The 22,062-nt window shown below is 37.7% G+C and overlaps 1 protein-coding gene across 2 annotated transcripts in view; it reads right to left on the bottom strand.

Annotated features, from left to right (window-relative positions):
• LOC134218444 (uncharacterized) overlaps window positions 1–22,062 on the bottom strand; it is a 207,702-nt gene that overhangs the window by 32,307 nt on the left and 153,333 nt on the right. For both annotated transcript variants that reach the window (XM_062697442.1, XM_062697441.1), the window contains exon 2: window positions 17,890–17,945. In XM_062697442.1, the coding sequence (XP_062553426.1) occupies window positions 17,890–17,945 (56 nt within the window). The remainder of the gene's footprint in view (window positions 1–17,889; window positions 17,946–22,062) is intronic.

Genomic DNA, 22,062 nt, shown 5'->3' with positions numbered 1-22,062 from the left:
CCAACGGGAATGGAACGATAAAAAAACTTTTCATTACACTTCGTGTTTCCTATAATTGATAGCAGAAACGGGATGGGATGCGCAATTGACGGAAAACAAGCTGGGCGGTATCGTCGCGTCACGCCGGATATGATGATGATTTCTGCGCGTGTTTTGAACGGTTTAGACTTAAGAGAAAGAAAAACGGAGCTTCGAATTGCCTCCCACATAGTTCTTAACGAGTTCTTGAAGAATAAATTGGAAATTGTAATGTGGCTTGGACGGCACTCGACTGATTAAATTCACCTCGCACTAAAACTAGCAACAGAAGTCTGTAAATAATTACAGCAAGGCACTATTAAATAAATTACCGTCGTCTGCATTAATCACTGTTACCATTTTGCCGTTTAATCCGACATCAGGTCAACAACGCTTTTACAATCGCTTTCGCAAAGACCCTTCTCAATCCGCATCCACTACCGCCATCCGAGGCGCCTATTCTTACTCTGACGTTCCACAAAAACCTCCGAGTCCAATGACTAATGCCAGTCTATTAGCGAGCTGTGCTGAATAAATTTGACCGAACACCGTTCATCATTATCATCGTCATTATCAATGCCGAGAACTCTGACAGACATTACATCTTCATTCGTCGGAAACCGCTAGTTTGGACGGTCTTTTATCGAAGCTTTTTTTTTATTTCAGCAGCCAAAATGTTGACATGGACGCTCTGATCCGCCTAAGCGGCTATTTTGTGCAAATTTCGTTTTGGTGAGCAATCAAATCAAACCCCAAATTGCGACTAATTCCGAAAGACCCATTTGATTTCACGCTCGTGCCGGCGTTGGTTGTGTCCACGAGACGGAGAGGCTCGATTGCACGACTTTGGCAAAAAGTGCGCAACAGGTTTTTTCTTGCCACAGAACACGCTTGGATTAGGTCCCGAAATGCGGTGGTATTAAACCTTCAACGAGCTCGCAAATTAGTAACAATCTGATTTGCGGCGAAAACGCTCGGAGCACCTTATCCATGACAAATCTTCTATGCTGAACTGAAATCGTTTGGAGGAGAAAGTTCATTTGATGAAAAATTCGAGTGCGAATAAAATCCACCTGAACAGGAACGTGACCTTTCATAAAGAGAAACACTCAATAAAATTGCAAATTTAGCTGGGCAAATTATGATTAATTTTAAATTCTAACTAAGAGTTGCCTAGGTTTGTCGACCGCAGTTTGAAAACCATAAAGGGAAGTACTTGAGCAGTCGAACTTTTTTTTCTCGTGAACGGAAATGGCCTATTAGAAGAGGGGTCGTTGCTTGTTTTCCTTTTGTTGACGGTTTTCCCATCCCGTTGTTGCTTTGACTCGCAGCGACGAATACCATAACGAAGACAAATAAACCTACGCAACGGTTTGACTCAATTGATATGAGTGTTGATAGAATAGACAAACATTCTGATAATTGTTTCGAATCATTGTTAAATTATTATATTTAACGGATATCTTATTGGGGAACTTTTAAATTTTCCATCTCACTGAACATAATTCATCTCATCGAAAAACAAAGAAATGCAGCACCAAATTCGTTGCTTCTTTTTGCTAACATGCATGCTCACTGCGGAAAAATCACAAAAATAAGAAACAAATCAAATTTCTTTTCATTGCTTCGTTTTTTATGAGATGAATATCGGAGTAATGAGATGAAGTTCAGGAGCAGTAAACCTATTTTCAGTCGATGCTTATAAAAAGCAAAACTTGTTATTTTCTCGATGTTGTCGTTTATTCTTTCTGCTCAATCTGCTCTTTTGGCTATCAACATTATGGTTTATTCTCATGAGTCAATCCTGCTATCTTAATGTAACAACAGTGCTAGACAATTGGTTGATTAGACACGAAAGTTTCATCCGCGGTAGACATAAAGAGCCGGATATTGAGGAAATCCCGGGGGTAATGTGCATTCGAATAATGGACTTGAGTGAATTCGATGTAACAAAAGGGCGCGGTTCAAATAAACGTTTCGGCAATAACGATAAGAAACTTTGGCTTTAATGATAAGGAAACAATACTAAAAGGTTAGAAAGCGTTTTATGCGGGATGTTTGATGCGGAAGTAATGGTAGTGCTGGATGGATGAGGCGGCAGTTATGAAAGGGCGTTTGAATAAATGGAGAAATGCAGTGAACAAACATAGAACAATAAACAATAAACATTGAAAAATAAGTGAAACACATAGACAAATACATTGGTTGTAGAGATAACTGCGGAAATCATGTGTACAGTCAATTGTCAACCAAAACACTTTCACCTGAATGCTATTGAAATTTATTTGGATAGAGAATTATTGGGCTGACATGTAAAAAAGACACTTTTCCTTAATATGGCACCAGCCAACCTGTTTCGAAACAATACTGCGCGTTCATACAACACTTTTGATTTTGAAACTAGAATGTCAAATTTTTTCGTACATTTCCGTACGGTATTCAGCTTGAAAATATTGAATTAACCACTCGGTTCAAAAAGAAATAATGACCCAGTATTACAATGAGTTCGTAAAATAAATCAAAACGTTATTTAGCGATGAATCATTGTACCTTAATTTGACATAAGAAATGTAAAATGATAAGCTGCATCATTCCCAGGTGAAGGTAGATAATGAAAAAACCTATGGTTCAATAAAAAAAAGGGTATGTACGAGTTTCATTAGTGGATTTTCAAAAGAATTCATTCTAGAGTTATGGCGATTAGATGTGGTTTCCATGCATCACGCTACAACTAACCAGTTTCAATCAACCATGACATCGACTAGATTTTGCGACACTAAACATTTGTCATTTTTAACAACGGATGTCCACTTAAAATTCCATAAACCCAGATCGGATAATTACGATGACATCGACTAGATTGACATTTTTAACAACGGACCTCCACGGAAAATTCCATAAACCCAGATCGGAGAATTACGCTGCATTTCCAGAGAAAAATATGATGATAACAACGAATATTCTGTACAGCTTTCTTGGAAATTTAAATGAAATCATCACGAGTTATTTTTTAAAAAAATTCACAGAAAACTCTTTCCAGGGAAGATACCGCTGAATTTTCCCTGATACATAGACAATTGTCACTAATTTGCCATATGACATTAACTTGGGTCAAACGCCGCTAATTTTATATTAGGAGCATCAAGTTTCTTTTGGAAATTCATCGCATTCCCACTGAAAAGTTCTCGTGGAAGTTCAATCCATTTCACGTTGAAATTCATCGAGTATGGATCAATTCTCTCTCTCATTCCTAATTTCTCACTTTTCAAATGACCTATTCGGCCAAATGACCATTTCGGCCAAATGACCCTTTCGGCCAAATGACCCTCTCGGCCAAATGACACTTTCGGCCTAATGATACTTTCATCCAAATGACACTTTCAGCCTAATGACCCTTTCGGCCAAATGACCATCTCGGCCAAACTAGTCTTCAAAAGTTCCTTTGCAATTCGTTGCATTGATGCAAAATCCAAGGAGCAGGAGAATGAATGCTCCCTATTTGTCAAGTGATCATTGCTTTGATGCACTTGCATCATTTTTGAAAATACTACATCATTGATTTGAATCCTTTCATTGGATTCTAGGCAAAGGCAAACACGTGGTGCGTATTATTAGTAACCGGTTTGCTTTCCACTTCGTTGTTACGTCGCGAAGACGATTGTTGTTAGCAACTGGATATTGTGTCATATTTTGCTTCTGTAATAGGAAATTACATTTGAAACAAAGCGAGAGGTTCGAAGACCAAAACTTTGAGTTCCATGCTTTCAAAGGGCAATTTGATGCTTCGATTCACAATTCGGTAAATCATCGCCTGAAGTGATTTGAATCAATGATGCGATATTTTCAATCAAGTGTGAAAAGGAGCAATTAAAAGCGATGATGTAGGTTTATCCCAATTCAAATCGTTTTTCAAAGCATGCTTTTGCGAATCATTCTCAAAAGAGGATGCTCTTTGAAGACTGGGCAAAACGACCATTCCCTGTCATTTGTCCGAAAGGGTCGTTTGGCCGAATGGGTCGTTTGACCGAAAGGGTTATTTGACCACCCTTTCGGCCAAATTACTTTCGACCTAATGATCCTTTCGGACAAATGATTTTCGGCCTAATGGTCTGTTCGGCCTAGTGGCAATCGGCCAAATGGCTTTCGGCCGAATGGGTTTCGGCCAAATGACCCTTCCCCTTAATTAGCATTAATTCGATTTTCTCGTCGAAATTCATCGTATTTCTCGTGATACTCTTCGCATTTTCCGTGGAAATTCATTGAATACCTCATAGAAATTAAGGAGTCGTACATTAATTACGTAAGCACTTATGGCGGGAGGGGGGGTTGTATACTATTTCGCCGAAAAACAATTCGCGGAATTTTTTTTCGCGGTACGACATTCCGCGGAATGTATCAACTCTCCGAAACACGTTTCGCGGAATGTACCTTTTTTCCGAAAGGCATTTCGCAGAATGTACCTTTTCACCGAAAATCATTCCGTGGAATGCCATTTGGCGGAATTTAGTTAGAATAATTATCATTGAAATATTTATGGATTTCAGCCCAAATACATGCAATCCGGGATAAATTCTTTTGGATTGTAATTTAATGCAATGAAAGAGGGTAATGCCTTCTTCGAATAACCGCATCCGGTCGTAATAACGCAAAGTGGACACGTTTGCTCGGTATAAATAATAGAAAGGAGGTAGTCCCTTCTATGAATAAACGCATCTGCCCGGTAAAGGGAAAAGATAATGCCTACTTTGAATGCATGCGTCTGCCCTATAGATGGTCGGGTTTCTTATTTAACAAACCCGAATCCAATTTGTAAATTTTCTTCAAACCCGGACCCTACCCGAACCCGGAATAAATGTTTTTATCAAACCCGAACCCGAGCTGTACTCGAGAATTTTTGCATTCGTAAACCCGTACTCGACCGAAACCCGACACAATTTAATTATATAAGCCAGCACTAAAGTTTTGCCCAAAAATTCAAACAAACAATACAACAACAAAAATAGATATTTCGGTTTATTTTTTAATCGAAAAAAATTTAAGCTCAAATAACGAACTAGCCTCACAATTAACAAAACTGAATAAAATAATATTCAGTGTTTTATTTCATAAACCCGTACCCGACCCGGGCCTTTTCCTTTTTAAAGAACGCGTTTTCTCGGTATAAGACGAAGGAAGGAGTAACGCCTTCTTTAAATAAATTTATCTGCCCTGTATAAGACGGCAGGAGTTTATAATGCCATCTTTAAATGAACGCGTCTGCCGAATTTGAAGCGAATGACAGAGTAACGCCTTCTCAAATAGTTGCTCCTGCCTGGAATAAGGCTAAAAGAGTCCTTCTTTAAAAGAACCTTCTGCCCGGTATAAGGCGAAGGGAGGAGTAACGCCATGTTTGAATGGATGTATCTGCGCGGTATAAGGCGAAAGGAGTTGATAAAACCTTCTTCAAAAGAACGAATCTGCCCAGTATAAGGCGAAGGAAAGGGTAATGTCTTCTTTAAATGGTAGCATCTGTCCAGTACAAGGCCATGTTTAAATAAATACGAGGAGATAATCCCTTCATTATATATGGCACATCTGCCAGATATTATGAAGGATTTGTAACGGGCAATTGAATTTTTTAAAACTACATCTACATATTCTGGGAGGCCTTCCTTAGCCGTGCGGGAAGATGCGTGGATGCCAAAGAGGCTGGGTAATTTCTGCTCTTCTTCTTCATTGGCATTACATGGCATTGGCATTGGCATCATTGCCGCCTCGCAGCTTAGTGTTCATTGAGCACTTCCATAGTTATTAACTGCGAGGTTTCTAAGCCAAGTTACCATTTCTGCATTCGTATATCATAAGGCTAACACGATGATACTTTTATGCCCAGGGAAGTCGAGACAATTTCCAATCCGAAAATGGTCTAGACCGGCATCGGGAATCGAACCCAGCCACCCTCAGCATGGTCTTGCTTTGTAGCCGCGCATCTTACCGCACGACTAAGGAGGGCTTCTCAGGCTGGGTAATTTATCGAAAAAAAATATTTTCGAGTTTTTTAAGCATGAAAGTTTCAACGTGTTAATCTCGTGTGAAACTTTGCAGGTAATAATTGTGGAAGTGCTATTATTATTAATACTCCGCGAAATGGTGTATTCCGCGAAATGATGCCATCCACCGAAAGTCATTCGGCGAAAAAAAAAACAAACCGCCAAATGTTGTACCGCGAAAAGTTACAAATCGCCAAATGTTATTCCGTGTAATGTTTGACCGCGAAAATGAATTACGCGAAATAGTTTTCGGCGAAACGTTCTACAATCGGGAGGGGGGTCTGCCATTTTCTACTGTTTCATATAAATAAAAAAAAATATTTGTATGGGAAAAATCTTACATGGGTGTAGGGGGGGTTGAAAACCCAGTAAAAATGCTTACGTAATTAGAGTACGGCCCCTAATTGAGTTTCCCGAGAAAAATCGAAGCATTTCTAGATTAAAATCGTTTTCCATAAAGTCGTTTGGCAGAATGAACATTTGTTATTAAAGCTGTGTGATTGATAATTAACATTTGTCGACCGATTCATTTTCTTTGTTTCCACCATATGAACAATTGGCTTGTTTAGGGGTATTGAGATTATTACATATCTTGAATCTAACTAAACAAACTGAGTCTAAATTCAAAGTTTCAATAATTTCGGCGAACAGGAACTATTTTGAATCTTGTATGGAAAACTTAATAATTTGGCGAATTCTACATCCCAACTATATTTTAGTATGGGCTGAGCTGTCGACCTGTAGCAAGGGGCAACCAACTTTAAATTTTTAACAGAATCCAGAAATAGTAACAAATGCTAACGAAGCACTAAGTCTTATCTATGGTAAATTGATTGAAGAGCCCTAGTTAAAAACGTGACACATAAAGCAACTAAGTTAATACAGATCACCCTGTTTTAGGAAACACATGATTTCTGTCTCCTTTGAATTCTTAAAAATATCACTGAACAACAGTTTTTATTACTAACACTTTTTAAGCAATCTTAATTTCCGACGCTTTAGTTCCGAACTTACTTCCGACATCATGACTGTCAAAACAAAATTTCTGTTTTATACGAACATATTGTCGGAAGAGCGTACGGAAGTATGCAAATCGACTTCTGAACTTCAATTTAGAACCAGCAAGTAAAACAAGCTCGATTTTGAGAAAGGTACGCCTCAGTGCTGCATTTCCATTTTATTTTTCCATATAAATCTCGTCGGAACTTGGGCTTTGCAGCCAGTTCAACAGCTTCATTCAAACAGTTTTGAACTAAATGCACAATAGTTCCATGCTCAATAGCTTCAATCTTGTTCATTTGTGTCTTGTACAGGCTTATGTTAGTAAAGTGTCTTTCGGCTTTGCATTCTCGAAGAAATTTAAAATTTCTTAGTTTCAATGTCTGACGTTTCGATGTATTTAACATCTTTATCAACGATTCTAAAATTGTAAATTTATAGAAAAAAAAAACATATAAATATGTATAACAATAGCTTTTATGTCAGGTTGCTCTGTTAGTTGAGCAAAAGTCGTCCTAATGATTTTCAACATTCACACACTTCTTCCTATCAACTTTTAATAGTTTTTTTGAGTCGGAACTTGTAGCTAACTATCGTTTTGTATATCTATTTTTAAAACGTTCACCTACTTGTATTTCTTCTGTGTATTTCATACTGTTGATTATACGATAGACTTCAAGTATCGGTAACGCCGATGAACGGCGGTGCTGATCAAGAATTTCTGTTTTCTCGAATGCGAAGCGATGTTCTACCTCCAAACAGTGTTGGAGTAGAGCAGTTTTATCTTTCAAACAAACACCCTAATGTATGATTGAAAGACGCGACAAAAGAAGAGAAAAGAAAGTTTCTACAAAAACAAGAACATTCCAAATTTTAAGGTTACACGCTAAAAATGAACTACTCAAAATTGAGTCGAATCCGACTCATTTTCATTAAAAACGGGACAACTCAAAATTTGAGTAAAAGGTACTACTTCAATAAAATGATGATTGCACTTAAACTAGGAGTCTGTTTGTCGTAAAATGCACTTAGATAGATGGATAAACTTGATTCGCACCTGTCGTATTAAAAATTGATGGAAGGCCAAGCTTAACTTTCGCGAAATCATCATTTTATTGAAGTAGTATCTTTTACTCAAATTTTGAGTTGTCCCGTTTTTAATGAAAATGAGTCGGATTCGACTCAATTTTGAGTAGTTCATTTTTAGCGTGTAGTTTTATTTTCCATGAAAAAATGTGCAAGACAACTTGCCCAATGCAAAAGTGGAATCATATTGTTGAGCTCATAACGCTCGCACATACAGACATTACTACAATATATCGAGCTACGTCTATTGCCATATAACACTATGCGTCTCCGTCAAATGTCTCCGTCTTCTGTCAAATGTTAGTTTTGGTTTTGGAGTGATCCTATAGCCTTTGCGTTTACTTACTGGAAAGGAAAAAACATATTTTCTTTATCAGTCCTATCTGATGCTTGCTTTCAAAATCAAGAGAGGGAAAATGCCTGGCAAATGTATCCTTTGAAAAAAGAGATAATATCTTTCCTCGCCCATATGCCTGGATTGAAAAAGGGAGCGATATCCACCCTTGCTTTTCTTCAGAGTAAATGCATCCCCAGAAGTAATGCTGGGAGGCAGTTTCTGGGAGAACCAGGGTATTAGTAGAGAGGGTAACTCAAGTAACTTTCCGTTGCTTGGGTGGGTTTGTTGGGTCCAGCATTCCGTCAACCCCACTCCCTGAGTGATAATTTCAGGTGTCTGTTTGCCGATTTGCCTTCATCCCTCTATATTTTTTTTTAATAAAAAAAAGAGTAGGTAGATGCATCCTTCGAAAGAAGGGATCATATTTTTCCTTGCCTTAAAATGCCTGAATCTTACGAAGGATCATCTTTTGCCTCCTGCCGGACAAAAAAAAAATCTTTAAAAAGAAGGGATTATATCTTTGTTTGCCTTAAACCAATCAAATGCCTGAATGGAGCTATATCCGCCCTTGCCTTCTGTCTTTGAAAGAAGTGATCATACTTGATCAAAATGAACCTCATCCTCTCCTGCCTTCTGCCGAATGAATGCATCATTTAAAAGAAGATATTATATCTTCTATTGCGTTAAAAAGAGCAAATGCCTATATTGATGAAAAGAGCCATATCTTTTCTTGCCTTAAGAAGATAATAATTATAAAAGATTAAACATACACCCGATTCTGTTTTTACATGGATTTTTTTATGCAGCTGTGTAAAAACAATCCAATACATTTTGTTTGCAAAGTTGCTCCATTTTGCATGGTTCGGCAAGAAATCTTTTTTTTACAAGGGTTTTCGAATTTTGAACTGATTTTTTTTTACACAGAACGCATCCCTCGTGTGAAAAAATAATGATTCAGGTGTATATTGCATTAGCTCCGAGATCGCTGATTACACTAATATTAAACCATATGACCATTTTGTAGAACGATTATTATGCCAAACGACCGTTATGCCAAATTGCTGTTATACCAAAGACTACCACCGCACTTCTCATGAAAATTCGCGCATTTTTCGTGGAATTCCAGTTGAAATCCAAAAAAATGTGTTACTGAAATAGAGTTTTTGAATGGAGAAGAGTCGTTTGGCACACACTTAAATCATTTCACAGATTTCGGTGAATTTTGCTTCAATTCACCGAAATATCAACATTTGTTCGGTAATTTTTTACTAAATTTTCTGCGATTTTTCTTTTGTTCAACTGTCAAAACCACCGAAAATCTGTAAAATTATTCACCGAACAGTTATGCTGTTGAGATTTCGGTGAAATTTCACAGAAATCTGCGATTTATTTCAAGTGAAATATCAAGAAGAAAGAAAGCCATTTTACCGAAGGCGTCAACCCTGCAAACATTGGAAGTGAATAATGCGCTTATATGACCAAAAATATTCCTCTATAGCTTATATTGTTGTATAAAATTGTTTGTTGATAAGGCTGAAACTTGTTTGGCCTAATATGTCGTTTGACCAAACAAACCATTTGTCTGAAGCCCATCTAGTCTAAAATTATTTTGCCGAAAATGCCATTTGGTCGATCGGCTGAATTGGTCATTTTGCTAAAAAAGCCGTCTAGCCGAATAGGTCATTTGGCAGAAAGGGACATTTGGCCTACATGGTTGTTGTGTAGAAAGGACATTTTCGGGCCAAATGGCTTTTTCTGCCAAACGACCGTTCTTACCAAGCGGCATTTTCGACCTAATGATCTATTCGGTCAAATGACTTTTTCGACCAAACGACCATTTCGGCCAAATGACATTTTCGGTCAAACCATTTTTGGACAAACGTTTAATTCGGCCTAATAGAGTCTTGGTAGGGTTTGGGTCACCGTGAACTTTTATATCGTTAATTTGTTGATATTTTTCGGTGAAAACTAAACACACACTTTGCATAATTTTGCATAACGTTTCGGCCTACTGCTTTTCAGCCATCATCAGATCTAAAATTTATTGAAACATAGTTAACAATTTTCATTTAAAAATACAAAGTACAATTTTCTTCACCCACTTGCAATTGATCAAACGTTCACCACCAGTGTGGTTTTAAACTAAAACCCCCTAAATTTCTGCATCCACACGATGCTCTGCATGACGTCACCCATCTTCTCTTCGTGTTGTATGTGTTCTGAGTGATCGTATTTTGCACACTAGGCCATTGTATGCAGAATTAATTCCACCACATTCACGCTGCATGTTGACGGTTCTGTCGTCACCAATTAGCTTGATATGGAAAGCCTCTGCTATTAGTCTGCTCTCCTGGTTTTCGATCCTCTCTAGAATTTCGGTTTTGTTGAAATTAAAGTTATGTCCTTCTTCCAGGAAATGTTGTGTTAGACCCGTTTTGCCTCCTTTTTCTTCATGTTGTTCTGGTGTTCGTTGAGTCTTGTGTCCAGCATTCTGCCTGTCTGTCCCACATAGATTTTCCCATCATCGGTACCGCACGGAATGCCATACACAATATTTTTGGTTTTCCTTTGGGGATAGGGTCCTTCAGACGGGAAAAACGGTGTCTTTGATTTTGTTTCGTGGTTTGTGTGCTAGTGTTATGTTCTGTTTGTTGAGTATTTTTGCGAGTTTTTCACTCAAGCATGGTATGTAGGGTGTTGACAAAAAATTTGTTTCCTTTCCCGTGTTATCGATTGTTTGTAGGGAGTTGTAATGTTGATGTGTTCGTTGTTTATATATAAACCATAACCATATTGGATTATGATTTATTAACAAATTGTGCTTTACAATGGTGATAGTGTTGTGTCTTTCATCGGCATCGGTGAGTTTAATTGCTCGATCGATTAATGCGATCGCTGTGTTGCGTTTATGCTGGAATGGGCTCTCTGAGTTGAAATCCAGATACCTTCCATTGGATTGTTTCGGTGTCCATGTTTTGTGAATTTTTGTCTGTACTCGGTGTAGTGTCATATCGAGAAATTTCAGTTTGTGGTTCTCTTCTTTTTCTACCGTGAATTTTAACTTTTCATGGAATTCATTGAAGGTAGCCACAATCGTCTCTATGTGTCCTTCACTAGCAACACAGAAACAGTCGTCTACGTAACGGCGGTATATCTTCATAGGTGTGTGTTCCTCCTCCAGTTTGTGTATGGTCTCCTGTTCCAGACGTTCCATAACTAGATTTGCAACTACTGGTGATAGAGGGGAACCCATTGGGACTCCGAAGGTCTGCTTGTAGAAGATTCCCTTATACGTGAAGAAAGTGGAGTCTAATACTAGTTTGACTGCTGCTACGAAACTATCTTGGTCGATCGGTGTGTGTTTGTCGATCTCGTCCCAGCGTTGGTGTATACACTCTATTGCGTAGTCCACCGGTACGTTGGTATACAGCGATGTGACGTCAAGAGAGAACATTATTTCATCTTCATTTATCTGTGCTCCTGATATTTCCGTTGCAAAAGTGAAGCTGTTCAGTACGTGGACTACGCAATAGAGTGTATACACCAACGCTGGGACGAGATCGACAAACACACACCGATCGACCAAGATAGTTTCGTAGCAGCAGTCAAACTAGTATTAGACTCCACTTTCTTCACGTATAAGGGAATCTTCTACAAGCAGACCTTCGGAGTCCCAATGGGTTCCCCTCTATCACCAGTAGTTGCAAATCTAGTTATGGAACGTCTGGAACAGGAGACCATACACAAACTGGAGGAGGAACACACACCTATGAAGATATACCGCCGTTACGTAGACGACTGTTTCTGTGTTGCTAGTGAAGGACACATAGAGACGATTGTGGCTACCTTCAATGAATTCCATGAAAAGTTAAAATTCACGGTAGAAAAGAAGAGAACCACAAACTGAAATTTCTCGATATGACACTACACCGAGTACAGACAAAATTCACAAAACATGGACACCGAAACAATCCAATGGAAGGTATCTGGATTTCAACTCAGAGAGCCCATTCCAGCATAAACGCAACACGGCGATCGCATTAATCGATCGAGCAATTAAACTCACCGATGCCGATGAAAGACACAACACTATCACCATTGTAAAGCACATTTTGTTAATTAATCATTATCCAATATGGTTTATTAACCAATTGCTTAAACAACGAACACATCAACATTACAACTCCCTACAAACAATCGATAACACGGGAAAGGAAACAAAATTTTTGTCAACACCGTACATACCATGCTTGAGTGAAAAACTCGCAAAAATACTCAACAAACAGAACATAACACTAGCACACAAACCACGAAACAAAATCAAAGACACCGTTTTTTCCCGTCTGAAGGACCCTATCCCCAAAGGAAAAACCAAAAATATTGTGTATGGCATTCCGTGCGGTACAGATGATGGGAAAATCTATGTGGGACAGACAGGCAGAATGCTGGACACAAGACTCAACGAACACCAGAACAACATGAAGAAAAAGGAGGCAAAAACGGGTCTAACACAACATTTCCTGGAAGAAGGACATAACTTTAATTTCAACAAAACCGAAATTCTAGAGAGGATCGAAAACCAGGAGAGCAGACTAATAGCAGAGGCTTTCCATATCAAGCTAATTGGTGACGACAGAACCGTCAACATGCAGCGTGAATGTGGTGGAATTAATTCTGCATACAATGGCCTAGTGTGCAAAATACGATCACTCAGAACACATACAACACGAAGAGAAGATGGGTGACGTCATGCAGAGCATCGTGTGGGATGCAGAAATTTAGGGGGGGTTTTAGTTTAAAAACCACACTGGTGGTGAACGTTTGATCAATTGCAAGTGGGTGAAGAAAATTGTACTTTGTATTTTTTAAATGAAAATTGTTAACTATGTTTCAATAAATTTTAGATCTGATGATGGCTGAAAAGCAGTAGGCCGAAACGTTATGCAAAATTATGCAAAGTGTGTGTTTAGTTTTCACCGAAAAATATCAACAAATTAACGATATATACTAATAGAGTCTTGTTTAGATGGCATTTGGCCTAACGTGTTATTTAAACAAGTTTTCACCGAATGACGTTCGGGCCAATACTGCCGAAAGTTGTTTGGCCGATTATGTTATCTGGCCAAACAAACCATTAGGCCAAAATCCACCTGGACGACAATTTTATTTAGCCAAAAATGTCGTTCAACCGACTGGCCATTTGGCCGAAAAAGTCGTTTGGCCAAAAAGGTTATTTGGCCAAAATAGTCGATTGGCATTTGACCGAAAATGTTACGTGGTCAAACGGGTGGGTTAACCGTTCAGTAATCAACATGTGAAAGATGGACCAAATTACATTTTTGGTCAAATGGCCCTTTCTGTCAAATAACCATTTCGACCAAACTACATTTCCGGCCTTATATCCTATTCAGCCAAAGGACCTTTTCCGCCAAACCACGTGTTAGGGAAGAGTGCTTTTTCGGCCAAATTACCAATTCAATCGTATATCGCTTTAGCTAAATGAAATTTTTGGCCAAACTGTTTTCCGTTGCATAACTGTTTCGCCCAGATTTTCATTTCAGCCAAAGCCAAATCGACTTGATGATTTTTGACTTAACGTATCATTCTTGGGCTTTCCGCCCAATGATTTTCAGCCAAACAAAAATTAAAATACCGTAAAATTTTTAAAAATTCGTAAATTTCACCGTTGAAACTTCTAATTATTTCCCATAGATGTTTTAAAAAACCCTTGCAAGTTCCCATGAATTTCTTATGAAAATTTCCGACAATTTTTCAATTTTTGTTTATGTCCAAATTTAGAACAAATTGCTTTTCGTGGATTTTCCGAACATTTTCCTGTAGAAAGTTGGAACAATTTTTCGTGAAAATTCTGAAGAATTTTTCATGTAACCTCTTAAGAGTTTCCCTCGGAAATACCGATCGACCTTTCATGGAAATTCCAAAATGCTTCCTTGGAAATTCCGAAGAATTCTCAAAACTTCAAAGAAATTGCCATGGGAAATCCGAAAATCCAAAACTTTAAGGTAGTTGCCATTGAAAATCCAAAAATAATTCTCAACAACCTTTAAACATTTTTTTTTTATTTCTTGCGTTGAGTAGGGAATTGGATTTGAATTGAACTCAGCATCATTTAAGGGGACGTACACTAGTTACGTAAGCAATTTTCCTGAGTTTTTCAAAAATTATGGTGCATATCTGGTCGGGGTTTTGCCAAGCCGCACCAAGAAGATTTTTGACTGACTTCATTTCATTTCAATTCATACCTACATTTATTGAAAGATATCTTAGTTCAAGGAATTGAAATATCCAATGCGATTTGCGATCAATAAAATTTGCCAAACGAAAACTTGAGCAGAAAAATTGGAAAATTTTAGTTGGCACTTGGTGCGATTAGGCTGAACCCCGTCCATATGTTTATTCAATAAGTTTACAAGTGTGCTGGCATTTGTATGCCAACGTGTATTAGGGCAACCTAAGCCTTATAACATGGGGTTCAAATTGGTTGGTCTACAAGGCAAACTAAGCTTGGCAGAGCTAATCTGACTCCAGGACTCCAGTGACTTTCATGGAATTGTTGGTATGCTTTTGGTAGACGTGGTAGACCAATTGGTCAGAACTCCAGGATCTATGCTAAAGTTATGAAATGTTTTCAAACCTTTAAACTTTTCCTACATTGAAGTTGATAAATCGATTTTTTCTACATTTTATCTAACATTAACCTTACTACATTCAGCACTAGAAACATAATGATCTAGCAAACTAGATGTGGTGGCGGTGGGTAAGAGAACCGTGAAAGAATGAAAATAATGAAAATCGTTTAGAAGACGACCAAGAACCATCTGATTGAATTTGTGCATCTCATGATGTCTTGATCGTGGTATTCGTCATTGTTTACCAAAAGCACGGAGCTCCCAACTTGTAATTAGGTTCAGGTTTTCCTAAAGACAAGCTGCCATATAAATGCTAGCATTTAGATTTTGTATATCTTTTGTGATGATAATGATGTAATGATCGACCAAAAGTCTACTTCTAAAAACTCAAAGGTGCAGCCCAATCGGGTTGTACGCAAAGGTGACGTTGAACTACGTAGCTGTATGTAATGTACAGGTTTTCGACTTTTATGTTCGATGAGACCAAAGCAAGCGTGTTTCAAGCCCAGGGTGAATCTGTTTTCGCTGTTTATCCTGCTCTCCTGAGATTGAGTGAGATTTTAGACTAACATTTAAAAAGGATGATAAAAATATTTTTTTCAGATAAACGAGGATGAATAACACTTTCAAGCGATCACATATCCAAATTATCAATTAATAAAAACTCGCTAGAGAGTAAGAATCGTTCGATAATTGTATCTTGATTCGAAGCATTATTGGTGAATGCTACTTTTGAACTTTTTTCCCTACATAACACCAAAACACAATGCCAAACATTCGATTGAGCTGAATTGTTTACATTAAATTGGTATTAGATTAGTTTGGTTTACATTAAAATAATAATTTTGTGTTGCAAGATTTGAAAAGTTATCGCCGATAACAACTTGCCTACTTTTCACACCTGCGAAGTTATCACATGATAATTCCAAAAATCTGGTTGATAGTGTACCGCTGCGTTGCCTTGGCCGCTGGTTGACAGTTTGAGAGTTTATTGATAATAATTATCATTTCTTCACATGAGGAGTCGGACTTTGCAGTAAATGCAGACACCAAGAGCCGAAGAAAGATTACCAGAACGCATTTACTGCAGCAGCGAAAAAGATTCCGAGCCTCTCTACTGGCATCAATAGACGTAAGCGAGCAGCTGTCGTCAAACGCTCCCATGCTTTAAAGAGAAAACGCGCGTGTAAGTTAGCAGAAACGAGTTAAAAGTCCTGTAAGTTGCATTAATTTGACGTCTATGCCGGCTTTAGGTTCCCAGTTAGCCTTGAGAACAAAGGCGCAGAATCCAGAGATGGCGAGATCGATTCTCGATCCGATCTAGAATGTTTCGGTTAGGAAACATTCTCACACCCTGGGCATAGTGTATCCATTGTATTTACCACACAAGATACATACTAATGCAATGGCGGGCAAGAAAAGCTTTTAATCCCGGAGACGAGCCAGCCTCGGGCTGAAAGTCTCCTTAATAAAGATACAAAAAAAAAGCTTTTAATCAATAACTAAAGAAATACTAATAGATTACTAAGTTGAAAAGCAGGCCAAGTTCCAGTTGGAATGTAGTGCTATGGAAGAAGAAGCTTGCAATGCACTTATGAGATTGACTGATTCACCGAAACCAATTCCTAAACTGTTAGCAAGTTTCAATACTAAATATTATCATACGTATATATTGTAATACACTGGAGTCATTTTTTATGCGGATGATATGGGCCACGTGAATTAAAACAAAGTTCAACCCCGCGTAAATTCCAAAGTCTGAATGAACCGCAGAAATCCCGAAATTCGAGTGAAAAAAAATCGCATATCGCGATTCGTGTAAAAAACAACCGCGTAAAAAACGACTTCAGTGTACATCGGGAATGAAGCGTTGACTCTTCCTTGATCGAATGGTCCAAGAAAATTGAAAATCCATCGAGAAATGGCTGAGATATTAACGATCAAAGTCTATCATATTTTCGTGACGTTTTTCGATTTTTGCAATTTTAAAGTGTACCCCAATATAGAAAAGACAGACGTAGTTCTACGTCAAAAAAGTCAATGAGGATCCGAGTTCTGCCAGAAATTGGGGCCTCATACATAACGTCAAAAGTGATTCGAATTAAATGAAGTGACCACCTGCTCGATAGACGTCACCGAGTGATGTCATCACATCTACTTATCCATTCTGACTCCCCTTCCAAACCCATTCAATCAAAGTCCGATAACTCTTCCTAGATTACACCAGACCAATATTTGATCATGGCCATACTGAATCCCAAAACTGTTCGCAATGCAATAGCTGGTGGGTGATCGTGACATGACTGTAACATTTTTTCCGCATCCTCTGCCACCTGACCGTGGCAGCTCTACATTCCAATTTCATTCAGAACACACAGAAAAGCTCGCGTCAACCGTCGAAAATTGAACACATCTCCGCAGAATTTCAATCAATCTCGAAGATCGATCCGTTGGAACGCGACGCACCTCGCAAGTAGTACCCTAGTTAAGAATGTTCTCCATCACTGAGCTAGAAGTCAGAAGAGCGCGTGGTGATAGCGAAGCGGTATTTTGTCGAACGATTTAAGAGCAAATCGCGGCATTAAATCGAGCACATGGTCGGACGCGCCCGTTAAAGCCAATTTCCTCAATTTCAATTGATTCGTTGCCGATCGACCGAAATGGAGTTTGTTGCTTTGTTTTTCTCGGATTAGCGCGTGTTTCGGGTTTTTTTTTGTTGGTTAATCAAATTACGGGGAGTTGATGATGGATGATGGGGGGTGAAACTTACTGCACTGCCTGGGGGCGACATTGTATGCTTATAATAAACGTCGAAAGAATACACATCTGAAATGAGAGAAAAATAAGAATTTGTTAAAATATTTTGAATCAGACAGATATCCTTACTAGCATTAAGCTTTCAGTACACTGTTTGTCATAATGACAAATATTTGTCAAGTCAGCCTGATATCCATGTCGATTTCTAATCAGTCTGATAGATATCCGGATAAACTTGATAAATATTTGTCATTATGACAAACAGTGGACTGCGGGCTTTAGAAATTTGAGAAATTTATGTAAGCTCTTTTAGTGGAACGTCTTCTCCTATCATAGGACGAGCTTAATACTTTTCCATTCAATTCTACCAAGTTTTGTAATCTCTACAGATACTTATTTTAACCTCAACTGTGAGGCCGTCTACAGTGTCTCGTACTCGACTCGTACAAAACGAGTCAATTACGTGACACTGAAGACGGCCTAACAGTTGAGGTCGTAATACGTATCTGTAAAGTTTACTAAATGTGGTGGAATTGAATGGAATAGTACTAAATTCGTCTTAGGGGAGTCTGTCATTTTCTTACGCTTCATATAAACATATAAACAATGAAACATTTGTTCGGGAAAAATCTTACATGGGGGATGAGGTTCGAAAAATCCGCAAAACATGCTTACGTAAATAGTGTACGACCCCCTATGGCAAGAAAAAACAACTTATTCTATATAAGGTGATTCAATAAGAATGTGTTCAATTACTAGGCGGATTTTCGGAGAAAGTTTTTGACTTGTAATTAAAACATTGAACATCAGAAACAAAGAAAATGTAATAATACTAAACTCATCTTATGACAGGGAAAATATATAGGGGGAATGACGGCTTTGGCAGGTTTTGTTCTATTATAGGCAGGGTTTTTTTTATGACTGACTAAGTATGGACTAAACATTCTTTGCATATCAAAGAATATTGTGGCCAAATTTCATAAAATTTGATCGACAAAAACCCCCCTAACAATAATAGAACAAAACCTGCCAAATCCGTCTTTCCCCCTAGATCATTCAGATTTTTCCATAATTCAAACAGAATGTCTAAAACAAGATTTAGCACAAATGAAGGAAAATATTTATTTCTGGATGTCTAAAAAAGAATTCTATAGCATACTTACATTTCAAATAACTGACAAATTGGAATTTTGCAAAAATATTTCAATAGAAAATTATAAAATTATTCGGAAACTTTTCCAAAAACAATATTTTTTAGAATACGCAATTAGACTACATTACTACATTGGGAATTAATTTTTCAAGTTAATGACTATTCGACACACGAAACACTTGTGGCCTGGTTTTCGCGACTTTCAAGTCTCTGTTGTTACATGGAGTAAATATATTATAAATCAAGTACCAAACTTGAATAATTTTGTGTTCTCACAAATATCCACTCTGATCCAGCTCTTCGCAAAAATCAAACGGTAAATGTATGATCGAAAATTTCATGAATTATTCAAGTACATCATCATCGAATTCATCGACGGATGATTCACACAGAAAAAAATCTCCAGAAAAACAGTCTTTGAACTTCAAATAAAAAACATTAAAAAAGTAAGGCACTGCCAAAGCAAAGCCCGTTCATTGCACGACAATAAAACACGAAGGCACCAAATTTATTGCCTATTCAAACTACCACCGCGCATCGTTTTCGTCATTATTTGGACCCCAAATGGCGCGTGGTTTCCCGGCCTCACTGCCGATATTGAATTAACGATTAGCTTCATCATGACCATCCGTCGTACATCATAGCATAGCAAACATATGTCCACTGAACCATAAAACGAGCCACTAATGCACACGATGGACAATAACTTTTCTGCATTCTGTCATTCGTATTAAATCAAAAATCGATGTAAAGAGGGGTGCCGAATTGGTGTCATGGTTTTGCTTTTGCTTCTGGCTTAATTGAGGCAATGCTGTGTTTAAGCAGTAGCAATTAGCATTTGTTTGGATGTATCACATCAAAACAAGTTGAATGAGAAATTAAACGACTCCAAACAAGCGGTTGAATGTCACTGTGTTAGTTTGGCTCGTAGTGAAAGTTTTTAAAATTTTGGAAGGAGGAGTACTAGTTTTTGATGAGTTTTATGAAATGTGGATGACAAAACTGTAAAACCAATTTTGGTGACCATCTATTTCTTTTGCAGATATTAATTGAAAAGAAATGTTGACTCTTGAATTTTAAACTTCCACATATATTTATGGTGGATAAACAACTCCAAAAATTGATAACCATTTTGTATTTTTCAGTATTTCAATTGAAAGGGCCATTACGTACTAGTAGATCAATTATTTGCACTCTGTAAGAAATCTTCAACTAAGCAAAACTAAATTATACGTGATTGAAAATGCATTTACAATTTGTACTATTGATCATATAACTTTATATGTTATTCCATGAATGTCAAGAGAGTTTCATGAGAATCTATAAGTTTGGATGATGTCCAAGAAAGCAAGTTCACGCTATTTATTGTATTTAAACTAGTGTTACTTTATTGGAATGCTTCGCTATTAATGACGTATTTGTTTTACTATCTATTCTTACTTGCCTTGGAAAGACAGTTTCAGCTCAGAGAGACTGCAAACAATCAATTTGAAAACGTGTAATCAACTTTCAAGATCTCTCTAATTAACGGTTTCCGCCGTGCCAATCATAATCACATTTCTTAACTGGCAAATAAACCATACATCCGTTCGATTCAACGATGCCATCGGTCACTTCAGCTGCATTTTGTGTGGTCCAAACGGTATCAAAGTAAACCCAAAAAGTTAGTTTGAAGCGCTAGAGCTTTTATAAATATGTTTAAATGACCTGTAAGTAGTTTCCTCGCTTCTCTACGTGCATAGTTTTAAAAACCAATCAACCTAGCGAAATGATATATGTTTCGTTCAATATAATTTGATTCCACTTGAAATCAAGTGAGATTGATGAACATATAATTTGTAGCTACTAAATCATGATGGAAAGGAAATACGAAGGAAATTGCACTCAGGAACAAAATGTCGTCGATCTACTCGAAATTGAAGTTCACAGGAAAATGGCATACGATTGCAATTGATCCGTTTGTTTGAGAAATTGCATATGAAACATTTTTGACCATAATGAGATTTTTATATATTCTGAAAAATACGTATTCTGGCAAAAAATACGAAAAAAAACTTTGTTCTGGAATGTATGAAAACTTTTTCGATTGTTAAAGAAACTACAATAGTTTTTGCACTGGAAGTGTCCCAGGGTGTTAAGTTTTGCCAAAAACTATTGATCTGTATCGAAGCAATCAAAAGATATGATGCCAATTTGTTCAAAAACTGTTTTTTTTGTTTCCTCGAAATTGTGCACATAATGCAGTTTCTCAAACAAATAATTCAATTACAGTCAAAACTGCATGAATCGGTGTTCTATGACTCGATATCGACTCATGGAAGCAAATTAATCCATATTAAAAAATGTTTTCTGGGTTACTATGATGGTCCGTTTAAACAGTTGATTCAAAAGTATAAGCTTGCTAATGTCGTGCCTGATCGCGTGACTCTAACATCTAGGTTACTACGACCTGGCAGTCAAAGTACCGGTACTACAGTCAAACCTCCATGAGTCGATATTGAAGGGACCATCGACTCATGGAAATATCGAGATTAGGGTGGCTCAAATTAGTATGGGAGAAACTTTTTTCAATTTTTTTGATGGGCCGACCTCTTTTTCGGTTCTATTTGATGCCCTGATGCTCTGGACAAAATTTCAGCCAAATCAGTCAACGTTTGGGCGGTGCTAAACTCGTTGGAAGTTTATATGCAAAATGTATGCAGAAACATCCAAAAACAGTGAATTGCAGTTGGACGGCACAATTTACGATGAAGAACTATGATACTCATTCAGATCTTGAAGAATGAAGAGCAACGCGTCAAAATTTCGCTCGCGCATCGTGAAAATCCGAACTACTATTCACACGCCAAGTTGGGCGAGGTCGACTTTGAACAGCTCCCTGAACAGGCAATTGGAAAAGGGAGATTTGGCAGAGATTTTCGAACACATTAGGCTACAGCAGTTTGCAAAGAAATATTCAATCATAAGATTATTTTCATCTATTTACTTCCACTAAATGGACCGAAGAATCTTATAAATGTGTTAAATTACCCC

The sequence above is a fragment of the Armigeres subalbatus genome, chromosome 2 (genome assembly GCF_024139115.2).
Source record: "Armigeres subalbatus isolate Guangzhou_Male chromosome 2, GZ_Asu_2, whole genome shotgun sequence".
In the NCBI taxonomy this organism is placed as follows: Eukaryota; Metazoa; Arthropoda; class Insecta; order Diptera; family Culicidae; genus Armigeres; species Armigeres subalbatus.
This window is presented reverse-complemented; position numbering and strand designations above follow the sequence as displayed.